Source organism: Notechis scutatus, chromosome Z (genome assembly GCF_049901735.1).
Source record: "Notechis scutatus isolate UNSWTSFEM ecotype Mainland chromosome Z, rNotScu1.2, whole genome shotgun sequence".
Classification (NCBI taxonomy): Eukaryota; Metazoa; Chordata; class Lepidosauria; order Squamata; family Elapidae; genus Notechis; species Notechis scutatus.
The window spans coordinates 78,373,906-78,386,653 of NC_142025.1; the positions used below are offsets into that span (position 1 = coordinate 78,373,906).

The 12,748-nt window shown below is 34.8% G+C and overlaps 1 protein-coding gene across 10 annotated transcripts in view; it reads left to right on the forward strand.

The window, feature by feature from the left end:
- PDCD6 (programmed cell death 6) overlaps positions 1–12,748 on the forward strand; it is a 59,750-nt gene that overhangs the window by 210 nt on the left and 46,792 nt on the right. For all 10 annotated transcript variants that reach the window (XR_015745815.1, XR_015745814.1, XR_015745816.1 and 7 more), the window contains exon 2: positions 30–91. Coding sequence is in view for 5 of the 10 variants with exons in the window: in XM_087946472.1 (XP_087802598.1) it covers positions 30–91 (62 nt within the window). In the remaining 5 variants the exon portion in view is untranslated. The remainder of the gene's footprint in view (positions 1–29; positions 92–12,748) is intronic.

Genomic DNA, 12,748 nt, shown 5'->3' on the forward strand with positions numbered 1-12,748 from the left:
CATAAGAATATTTTCTTGTTTGATTTCAGGGTTGATAAAGACCGTAGTGGTATCATCTCAGACACCGAGCTCCAACAAGCACTTTCAAACGGTAGGATGTCCTTTTATTCCTTAGAAGTGCTGCTCTGGTGACAAGAACGCCGGTTGCGTTCACACAACTCCGTTTTTTAATGTTTCACTTAATCATACTGCATTTGGTTAACTCTGCTGAATTCGTGTACGTTGCTAGGTTCAAAACGTAGTTTATTAGTCGGTGCTTTAATGTTTCTGGAGAGCACATCTCTCCCTCTCCCCTATAATATTTATTGTTATATAGCAGGAATGTTTTCTAACTCCAACATGAATGATCAAAAGCTGGAAAGATAAATGTAATTAAATTCAGTGATCACAACCGGAATCTGATCAATCAATTCCTAGAAAAATACGCTCGAATTCTAAAACTAAAATTCAGTGTACATTTATAAATTAATTATACCCTTTTAGTTTTTTACTTCGTTATAAATTTTGGTTAGAGTGATCTCAAGTTAAATTATTTTTCTAGGAAAATATGGAGGCAAAATTTATTAATTCTATTGTGAATTGTCTAGAGATTTTTGAGATGAAAGAGCACAACTTGCTGCTCTCAAATAGGTAAAGAGGGAAGATCGGGTTATTTCCTAAAGAGGAGCCACCAGAAATTCCAAAGATCAAATAAAAACATCAAAAGAACATTCCATAAGAAGGCATGGCAATTTCCTTGTTCCTGCTTATGAGCATGTCCAAGTAGTCCCGGAAGTCATTCAGCTTCTGGAGAGTTTACATTTATAAATTGAAAGACATTTTGGGCTGTGGTAGCCTTCAAATGGAGATATGTGTGAAAGCTAAGACAATTCAGTATATTTAGTTGAAACAAAACAGTTAATAGTTAATCACAAAAAGGATGAAAGTCCTAGTGATTGATTGATTTTAAAGAACAGTGAAGCAATTGAGTATAAAGAAATATACAAATTTGTGAAAGCTTGTTTCAAAGCTGGTGCCAGTAAATATAATCAAATTTGTAGGAGGGATATTAATTTTGTTTTAACAGGTTTATTATTAAAAAAAACCTGAATATTGTTTTCCAGTTATATATGCCAGTAGCAAATAATGCAGAAACATTTTCTTTGTTGTATTCCATTAATACAGTGAAGACAATTTTGAAATAATGTAGTTTTTAGTTTGTGATAAATCATGTAAAGAAAAGATTTACAGAAAGTTTGTGATAATAAACTGAACCAAGTGGAAGAAACAGTTTTTCTTTGTGTTTACTCGGATCATGTTGTTTCACAATATAAGAATTTTAAGAATTAGTTTAGTATCTTGAAAGTTATAACAGTATTCATTATGACATCAGAAAATACTGTTGAAAAAGTCATGGATTTAGGCAGTGAGATTCTTCTGGATCCTGTTTTAAGTTTATTAATCCTAACTTTTTTTTGTTTAGTTCCCAGTGTTTTAAGAGAATTTTTTATTGTCCGGGTCTCTGTTTCTACCTAATCAACAAACTTGAGATATTACATTTGTCTACACTGAGGTGTGGAAAAGGAACTACTTGTTTGCACTATTATATCTGAAAATTACAATTCTTACAAGAAATGGAAATGATCATTCAAAATCCTTTTTATATGTTGTTTTATATGTTGTATTGCAATGTTCTGTCCAACCTATTGCCAATTTTGGATATTCATACCTTTAATAAATGCTGATGAAATGACCTGGCATGCTCATACGTTGTGTCTCATGTGATTAAAGGAAAGAGCATTATTCATCTCCATTTAGAATACTGTAGACTAATTATAATTATAATTCAGTGTATAACTTGACTACAAAAAAAGCAACAGTTCTAATTTCTTTTTTGTTGGCCAACCTTACTTTCAGTGTTGTATTCAACATGCTAAACATATGAAAAATAATTCTGGGCAATCTGGAACAAACCAGTGCAGAAAAATTAAAAGTAATTGATGTCTAGAAATTATAAAGGAAGATGGAAATAATCGGGAATATTTAGTTTTGAGAAGACAGAACCATCCTTGACAGAATGGGTAGCATTCTGCAGTAACATGGAAAGAAACTACATTATTCCATGACCGGCTCTTTGTCATTACAAAGGGCAGGCAGGGATGGGATCCGACCGGTATAATTGCCGGTTCTGTTGCTCTGCGTCATGCGCGCATGCGTGAGTCGCACGAGTGCAATTTACGACCTGTTGAGCTTCCCGGACAGCTGAGCAGCGCAGTGTGCGGGTGCGCAGCAGTTGGAAAAGCCCTTTTTTCCTGGTTTTTCAACCACAGCTGTGCTGCACAAAGTAGCTGAGGTTGAAAAAGCAGGAAATAAAGGACAGGTAAGAGCCCGGGCGGGCGGGCAAAAACAGCAGCAGGCATAGAACCGGTTCTATGTCTGTTGCTCTTCAGAGCAACCGGTTCTACAGAGGTGGACAGAACCGGTAGAATCCCATAACTGAGGGCAGGTCATGTAATAAGGGCTTAAGTAACAGGAAGGTAGAGTCCAGTTGATTATTAAAAATATTGGGGTTCATTTTGCTAATATTCATTGAATTGTTTACAACAGTTGGTTTATATTTGCTTTTTGTTTGATAGTGTTTGTTATTGCATGTTGGGAATATGTTTATTGTTAGAATTATTTGTGTTGAGCTATGTTAGAACCATAGAAAAGGTCATTTTGACTACCTTGTCCAATCCCCTATTAAGTGCTGAATGCAAATTGGAGCATTCGATCAGAGAGCTCTGTAATCTTCTCTTGAACATATACAATAAAGGGAGCTCACCATCTTTCTGAGTAAATGCTTCCATTGTCAAACTATGTTTAGTTAAACTATGGTTAGGTATGTTTATCATATGGATATAAACATTAATACTTTTTAAAATAAAATATGTGGTAAGGATTTTGATAAAACATCTGTTGGGCATGAAATAGAGAGGATATTAATAAAAAAACATGAACTTGAAATTGCATTTTTCCCCTTGAATAGTTTTACACTATTGTTCCTTGGGAATTGAGAATGAACCAATTCCACAGTTAAGCATTCTATGAAAAATTTAGAAAAAGATGGATTCCATCTTTGATTAAGCATTCATTGGAAACTACGCTTATTAAGTTGATTTCTACTCCATCTCTATAATAAAATGCTGATGCATATATATATCTTAGAATTATAGCTGTAGATCACCATCAACACCTATAATTTAGAGGATATAGAGCAACAATGAAACTATAGTACAAAAAAACTACAGGTATATGAGGAAGAATTGAAGAATAGAAAGATATTCAAAAAGAATGATTTTATGAAATTGGATAAATATTTGGAAAATAAGAGTATATTTTAAAAAATCAGATTTACAGGATTTTCTACATCTGATTTAATTGATTGAAGTATGTAAAACCAAGAGAATTCCCCATCTAGTGAGAGTGGGAGGAGGGAGTGAATACTACATAATCATGCTAAACCATCATTTGCATGATTGTGAGGAAACCATTCCTGGAAAGTTGAAAGAGGGACAGTTGACTGTAGGGAAATTAAGATTGTGCTTTCCATTAAGATACTTTTTCTTAATATAGTTTTGCTCCTATTACCTCAGGATACATATTGTGGAGTGTAACTTGAACAGGTACCGATGAGACAGGTTATCAGTAAGTACTTTTGCTACTCAATTCAATGCAAAATATCTTCAAAGTAATTGCATCTGACTTATCTGTTTCTACAGCCTAGGAGATACAAAAATCCTCACTGCTACTGCTTTTTGAATCATAGCTGGAAATACACATACACATATATATAAAATAATTTTCCGTGTGTGTGTGTGTATCACATTCTTTAGACTCAATTGGGTGTATCTGAGCCTGTGACTTCACATTTGCTGTGATTCTAAACCACATGTGGATATATTTGGTATGTGTGTGTATATACATATATACATACACACACACACACACACACACACACACACACACATATTGTTTGACAATATTAAATAATATTTACATATTGAAGTTGTGCTAAAAGGGAAAGAGGAATTGCTAAGCAGAAAGCTGAATTATAAATCACAAATGGTTGGCTCATATTTAAGTGATTGTTCACTTGGATTCCAAGATCCCTCTCACAATTACTGGCATTGAGCAGTTTGACCTAGTCTGTTAATTGTACAGTTGGCTTTTCTTGTTTAAGTGTAGAACCATATTTTTATCAAGATTGAATTTCATTTTGTTAGATAGGGCCCAGTGCTCAAATCTGTCAAGATCTTTCTGGATTTTGAGCCTATCTTCTGGGCATTGGCTATTCCAGCTAGGTTAGTGTCACCTGCAAATTTCATGAGTTCCCCTTCTATTTCCTCATCTGGTTTGTTTATTGAAGAGTATAGAGCCTAAAAGAGAACCTTGGGGTACCCCACTCCCTACTTCCCCTCCATTGAGGACTACACACTGACTACAATTTGTCAGCCAGTTATAAATCCCATCGGATGGTGATGTTGTCTATTCTACATTTTTCTAGCTGACCAAGACGTAAGTTATGGGCAAATGCCTTACTGAAATCTAAGTATACTATATCTACAGCATTTCATTGATCCACTAATTTAGTCACTTTATCAAAGAACGAAACAAGATTTGTTGGGCATGACAAATCCATGTTGGCTTCTGATTACGACCCCATGTTGGCTTCTGATATGCTTTTTGGGCATATAGCATGGTAGACTTGTGGGGCTGGCACATTGTACAACAAGGTCACATAGTGTAATAAGATTTGGACTGGGTTAGGGACTTCTATCCTCCGTGAGTTGTGTTGGGGGGAGGTGCACGAAGGGAAGTTCAGCCAATCTCATTGTGCACATGTTGTACTCTGACAATAAAGGTAATAATATAATGAAAAGTTAATTGTAGAACATCATTTACGTGTTCACTTGGTTGTGTTTGCATGCACTAAAATGTTCTGAAATGTGTATATAAACATGGTAAAGGGTATAATGAAGGATATTAGACGTTTAAGTTTTCAAGTCCTCCTAAAACAGGGATCTTTTAATACAAATTGTGGCATGGAAATTATGTATATTCCATCCAGGTTTCTATAGAGCACACCTTGTTCTAATGGTCCTTCCAGAAAAATGAAGCCAAATTGTGGATTTTTCTGTCGCAAAGAGTAAACATTAAATTTCAGGGAAAGCCTATGAAAAACACATGTTTCTTTTCCTTTCTCGTTTTGTGGATTTGGATTGAAATGGTGAGCTAAGAAATAATATTGATTTACAGATGCACAATTTGAGCCTCAAGGTTGTATGCAGTCCTTCAAGTCTTCTACTACAAAGTTTTACCAAAGTATAATTTAGAATGTAACAGAAAAGAGAAATTATTCATTATATCACAAGAATAACTCTATTAATTTTATTTAGTTTGAACTTATTCTAGTATTGAATTATTTATTTAAAAATAAATGAAAGGATTATTTCTTAGGATCCATCTACACATTTTTGGAGTTTGGCCATCCGTGTAACACTTAAGTCTGATCTTTGACTTGGGAAACCTATATGCTTGCAATCTAAGTTCAGGCTGCACAACCTTTTTCAGGTTGAAACTATTTTTGCCTTTGAATGGGGATCTGAAAGCTATGCTGCAAAGAAAATTGATATAATTAATACTAACAAAAATGCAGAATTCTTTCTCCTTCCTGAGGCTTGAATTTAATTTCACTTTTTAGGTCACTTATCTCACCCCACAATGTATGAGGATTGAGACAGTAAATAATGTTCTCTTAATGTAAACCACTTCTAAAACAATGTATATAAGAAATTTCACAGATATGACTTACTGACCAGATGTTGTACTCTTGGGGAAAAAATCATTTTCTCCACTACCATTGCCTGAATAACTTGATTCTTGAAGACAGATCAGGTAGTATAGTCAAGCTGCTAAAAGACATACAGCAATAAGCAGATGCATGTATATTATAAGACAAAGGAAAAATAATGGGAAGATCAAAATTATAATGTAGTGTCAAAGGTTGTCACTACAAAACATAAAATCTGATGTATCTGCATCCAAGAAAATAAATACTTTTCTAGTGTTAATTTTGTTTTCCTGTGAGATCTAAAACAAGATCTCAAAGGCTACATCAATCCTTTTTGTTCCAGTTCTTAATATAATTAATTATATTTATAGAAATAGTATGGAATAAAAAGAAGTAGATACGGAAATCAATTAACTTTGCCATGTCTTCAAAACTTCAAATATGTTATATAAAAAGGAATTGGTATTTACCTGTCTATTTTTTTAATGAAAGCAAGAAATTGATACTGTTCAACTTCTTCCTTATTCCAACTATTAATTACTACTAAAACTCTTATTTTCATGACCTTTAAATGGGGAAAACAGTTCGTCATAGGGCAATTACTTTTTAACCAAGGTATCTCAAATGGCTAACTTGCAGAATGTATCTAACATTCAAGATCTGTGAGTCTTGAGGAAATGAAATTTGGAAAAGTTGTGTTTGCTTCTGTGTACAAGCTACTGCTGGGCCTCCCTCCACATACCATTTCTGACCTGCACCCCCTAGTTCTTTTCCCAGCAACTTCTATTGCCTTTCTCCCTGCAAGCTTTCCACAAGCAAAATAAATGCAGAAGCCAGCAGAAATTTGAGAAAGGGAAAGAGGGATAGGATAGTTTTTGAAGCTTTGTGCCAGCTTCCCACAAAGAAATTCAATCCAAGGTAACCCCTGACCAAATAGACTCTCAAGTTGTATCTCTCTCCAAAGCACAAAGGAGAAAGAGTACTCTGCTATCAAGAAAGTACTCTCAGCTTTTCAGCAGTTGGGCCAAATACATTCCAAATGCAGATAGTCCTTGATTTAGAACAGTTCAGCACTGGAAAAAAATACCTAAGACCATTTTTCACACTTACACAATCATTGCAGCATTCCCATTGGTCACATGATCAAAATTCAGACACTGGGTAGCTGACTCATATTTATGACAGTTGCAGTGCTCTGGGATCATGAGATAACCTTTTGCAAACTTGTATAAGCAAATTCTGTGGGGAAGTCAGATTCACTTAACAACTGTAGAATAGAATAGAACAACAGAGTTGGAAGGGATCTTGGATGTCTTCTAGTCCAACCACCACTAGTCCTTTTTATTAAATTAGATATACTCAATTCCGGATATCATTCTTTATATGTTTTAGCCTTCAGTCCCCTAATCATTTTCGTTGCTCTTTTCTGCACTATTTCTAGAGTCTCAACATCTTATTTACATTGTGGCGAACAAACCTGGATGAAGTATTCCAAGTGTGGCCTTACCAAGGCATTGTAAAGTGGAATCAGAACTTTATGTAATCTTGATTCTATCCCTCTGTTAATGCAGCCCAGAACTGTGTTGGCTTTTTTGGCAGCTGCAGCATACTGCTGGATCATATTTAAACGATTCTTCACTAGGACTCCAAAATCTCACAGTTATTACTATTGAACAAGGTACCACCTTTAATGTACCTGTGCATTTGTTTTTTCTTGCCTAAATTAGAACCTTGTTTTTTTCACTATTGAATTTCATTTTGTTAGATAGCACCCAATGTTCAAGTCTGTCAAGGTCCTTCTGTATCTTAAGCCTATCTTCTGGAGCAAGGGTCGCCAACCTTTTGGACTCAGGGACCACCGAACTCATAATTTTAAATCCCAGGGACCACTAACGGTTGGAAAGAAATTTGGAACTCATTTAGCTCAACTACTTGCACAGTGTAAAAACTCAGTACAACATTTTTCTTGACAGATGGCTGTATGACCTGTTCAAACATTTTTAGTGGATTATCCATCATATGCTGAGGCAGTTTTGTTGTTTAATTCCTCTTATTGTTAGGAAATATTTCTGAAATGTTTACAGGAAACATACTTTCTTGTAATCTAAACCAGGGGTCGCCAACCTTTTGGACCTCAGGGACCACCAAATTCATAATTTTAGATCCCGGGGACCACTAAACGGTTCTGTGGGCGTAGCCTAATTTGTAGGTGTGGCTTAGTGGTCATGTGACTGGCTGGACATGGCTTGTATGTAAATATTATAAATATTTATATAAATATTGAATTTTTTTATAAAAAAGAGCAACTTTTACCCAAAATCAGGCAAAGCAGGCAGGCAGATTGAATTGCTCACAGAATCATAGATTCATTCAGAGATCTATCTATCTGCCTTTAGCTAGCTCAGTCTGCCACATAAAATTTGCTTGCAAGCAAACTCACAAAATTAACTCACAACACACCATGTATGTAAACATTGATTTTTTTTATAAAAAAGAGCAACTTTTACCCAAAATCAGGCAAAGCAGGCAGGCAGATTGAGTTGCTCACAGAATCATTCAGTGATCTATCTATCTGCCACCGGCTAGCTCAGTCTCTCAAATTTGCTTGCCTTCTGAACTGAATAATAGAACCTTCAGTCCTAAGGGAGGTTCAGCTGTGGTTAAAAGCAAAGCCAAAGATCTAAAGACTCGCTAGAAAGCAAGAAATCCAACTAATTCTTGCTTCCTATCTAATCTAAATCTCCCGGCATAGCAGAACAGATGATGTCCAGAAAAAGGAAAAATAGCAATTTAGCAGCCAAGTTTGCCGGGTAAGGAGTGAGTGAGCGGGGAGGGTTCCTGCGGGCCATGTGGGCGGCGCAGTCTTGTGTTTCTGCGCAGCCTGGATTAATTGCTTTGGGAGGGTGCTCTATGGGTGAGATTTCTCTGTGGCTCACCAAAGTTTTCTCACAGCCCACTAGTGGGCCACGGCCCACAAGTTGGCGACCACTGTTCTGGAGTGTTGGCTATTCCCGCTGGCTTGCAAATTTGCTCCATTTCCAGCTATCCCCTCATCCATGTTATTGATGAAGACATTGAAGAATACTGGACCTAAAACAGCCTTTGGGGTATACCACTGCATATTCCCCTCCATGTACATGCAGTTCCATTGAGGACTACATATTGAGTGTGGTTGGTCAGTCAATTACGAATCGATCTGGTGGTGATACTGTGTAACCCACATTTTTCTGTCTTATCAAGTAGGTTATGGTCTACTTTATCAAATTACTAAAATCCAAGTAAATTATATACGCAGTATTCCTCGGTCCACTAATTTTGTCACTTTGTCAAATAATGCATTTGTCTGGCATGCTCTGGTTTTGACAACCCATGTTGACTTTTAGTTATGACTTTGTTTGCCTCTAAATGTTCATTGATTATCTTTTCCAGAATCTTCCCAGGTATTGAGAACAGGCTGATAGGTCTGTAGTTGCTGGATCTATTTTTTCTCCCTTTTTTGAAGATGGGAATTACATCAGCTCTTTTTGAGTCCTCTGATAGTTCCCGGTGCTCCAGGATCTTTGAAAGATATAGTTCAGTGGTTCTCAAATCTGCCAGACAAGTCCATTTTGTTTTTTCCATTTTGTAAAAAAAGAAGTTAAATAGTTCTGCTTTCTGCCTGTTGCTTGTCACCTTCTTGCCACTTTCTCCCACTAATGGAGCAATCGTTTCCTTGACTTTTTTCTTTTTTCTACATGATGAAAGAAACTTTTTTGGAGTTATTTTTGACTTTTGCCACATACCTTAGTTCATTTTGAGCCTTAGCTTTCATTACTTCATCTTTGCAGCGCTCTGGTGATTTGCTGATATTCTACCCTAGTTATGTGCCCTCTTTCCATTTTTTTATGCTTGTCGTTTTTGTTTTTCAGTTTATCAGAGAATTCTTTATGCAGCCATACTGGTTTATTTTTAGAACTGTTATTTTTCTTCTTCATTGGTATTATGCTAGACTGGACTTCTCACTTTTCAAAATTTCCCAAGCTCTCTCTAAGTTTATTGAAATTAGCTCTCTTAAAGTCCAAAACTCTAGTTTGATTTATTCTATTGCTTCTGCTTGCATAATGTTGAAATCCAACATTGCATGATCAAACCCACCCCCACACTTCAAGGTTCCTGTAGTTTCAACATCTTCTATCATTTCATCTCGGTTAGTAAGAATTAAGTCCAATATGGCTGTTTCCTTAAGAGTTCATCTATTTCTTCTGTTTGGTTGGGTGGCCACTTATGATAATGTTACTCTTTTTTCCTTTTATATTGACCCAAATGCATTCAAGACAGTTTTTGTCATTGTTGTGCTCTATTTTTGTAGAAACATAGTTTTTTAAATGTATAGTGCAAATCCACCTCTTTCATTTGGTATGTTTCTTTTAAATAATTTAAATCCCTCTAGCTGTATATTCCATTTGTGGATTTAATCTCACCAAGTTTTCATGGCAACAATATCATATCTGCCCTTATTTACTTAAATTTCTAAATCGTTAATTTATTCCTCATATACTGTGCACTAGTGTAGATACATTTAAGTTCTTTTTGACTGACCCTCTGTTTACTTTCTACATAATCTAATACCTGAGTCCCCTTATTTCCTTATCACCTGTTTGATTAGTGCACATAGTATGGCACTCACTATTAAAAGTTTGATTTTGCTTGACAGCAAGGTTGATATTCTTACCCGCACAAACATTTATTTACATGCACTGTTAACCCTATTAGTTTTAGATTGCTGGGGACAGAAATGCTCTGTATCAATTAAATCTGTCCCTGTTGTTTAGTTTAAATGTTTCTCCAGAAAATTTTTGAATTTAATGCCAAGTAACTCAGTCCCTTTCTTGATGGATGCAAACCATCTCTTTTGTACAATTTTTCATTGGACTAGCTGCAAACATCATGACTAATATAACCAAAACTCTTCCCTTCTTTAGCCACACATTGAACTCTGCTATTCACTGGTCTTTTCTTTCTTTTTTTTAAACAAGTTTTATTAGGTTTTCCATATTTTAATGTCTCTTTTTAGTGAACAGCATGATTACAGGTTTCACATATACATACAAATATGACCATAGTTATATATTCAGTTTTTATACCCAATTCCTTATCTTAACAGTGCTTTTATACATTTTCTATTTTATTGTATTATTCCAAATATTTATCTCATTATTTAATTCATTTATGATAACTTCAAAATCATTATACTTTAGTACTTTTAATTGTCACATTTGTATATTTCATCTTAAATTCTAATTTAAAACAAGACACTTCTATAAATTGGTTTCCCCCCTGAAATCTCAATATAAGTGTGCCACCTCTAAGTTATAAATTCATCTATTTTCACCCCTTTTAAATCTCGTTAAAACATTTAACATTATTACCTAAAACATTAAACTTAATAATCCCTTTAAAACTACATAGCATATATAAATCAGATTCTGCATGATTAAATTCCCCCCCCCAAAAGGACATATTAATCTACTCATTCAAATAGTAAAACAACCCTAAAGCCCTAAAGTTAATTCCATTTCAGCTCTCCTCCTATATCATTTTATTTATTTCCATATATTTAATACACATATTCCATTAATTATTCCATTCATATTTAAACCAAAAAAAGCCAACATTCCAATCTTAAAAATATTTCAATATATCTAATATACTTATTCCATTATTTGTCACAATTATCTCTCTACATAAAGAGGAAGAGCATTAGATTCCCTTATCCAAAAAATAACAATTCTGTTTTTCCATCTAGTCAGTCTATATGTCCCTATTTTGTAACTATAAATTTATTTATATTACCCCTCAATACCTTGCAGAATCCCCTTTCTGTATAATAATCACCCATTATCTCTGTGTCCAATTAAGGATTTCCCCATTTTTTTTACAATTCCCATATTTCTTTTTTTCCAAATCCTGTTTCTTGTCCCTTCTTTCCCCCTGTCTTTTCTCCTTTGTTCTTTCACTCCAGTTTTTATCCCTCTATTTATAGCTTCCTTTAAGCCCTTTGAATTTCTGCTGACTCTTTTTCCCTTTTTTAATTTTTCAGATATTCCCCTTTTTATTTAATTTCTTAAATCTCCTGTATTTATTTCCAACTTTCTTTCTTTCAAGAGTTCTTGGTTCTCGATGATCACTAAAGATGGTCTCTTCTATGATTTGCTCCACCTCCTCTTCTGCCTTTTGTCTTTGTAGTTCATATTCTGCTGTCGCATTTTCAACAAATTTTAAAGCAAAACCCAACGATTCACCCCGTTCTTGTAGTATTTCTTTCATTTTTCTGAGTTCCATTTTTAATGCCAGAAGAGAAATCGCCATTTTACAACTTTCTGATTCACAATTTAATCCAAAAATATCTTTAAAGTTTATTTCCAACAGTCAACTTTTCTTCCTCTCAAGTTTTTAAGTCTCCGCTAATCCAGTGCCAAATTCATGTCAGAATCAGCAACTAATCCAAAGTCAGAATATTCCTAATTCTTTCTTTGTTACAATGTTTCAATTTTTCAAAGTTCTTGCTTTATTGTATCAATTTCCATGCAATTTCAAGAAACAAGAGTTTTTTAAAAGAAAAACAAGCTGAGTTTAACTGAGATGGCCCTCTTTATTATGCTAAGTCTTCACCCCCTCTTTTCTTTTTTCTTCTCTATTATTCAGAGCTTTTTAAACCACAATTTTCCAACAAGAAAAAGATCAAATCCAGTTGTGATTAAATTTCCTCTTTAACAGTCTATAAATAGTTCAGCTTTATTAGTGCCAATATAAAATTAAAGTATACTTATCCAAGTTGATTATATAGTTCCTTCTCCAGCTTCTACCTTTTACGGTTTCGAAACCCCGACGCTATCAAAAGCAATTCACACCATTTTTTTTCTCATGCTCTTCGCCGCTTAGATCCTTTCTTAAAGA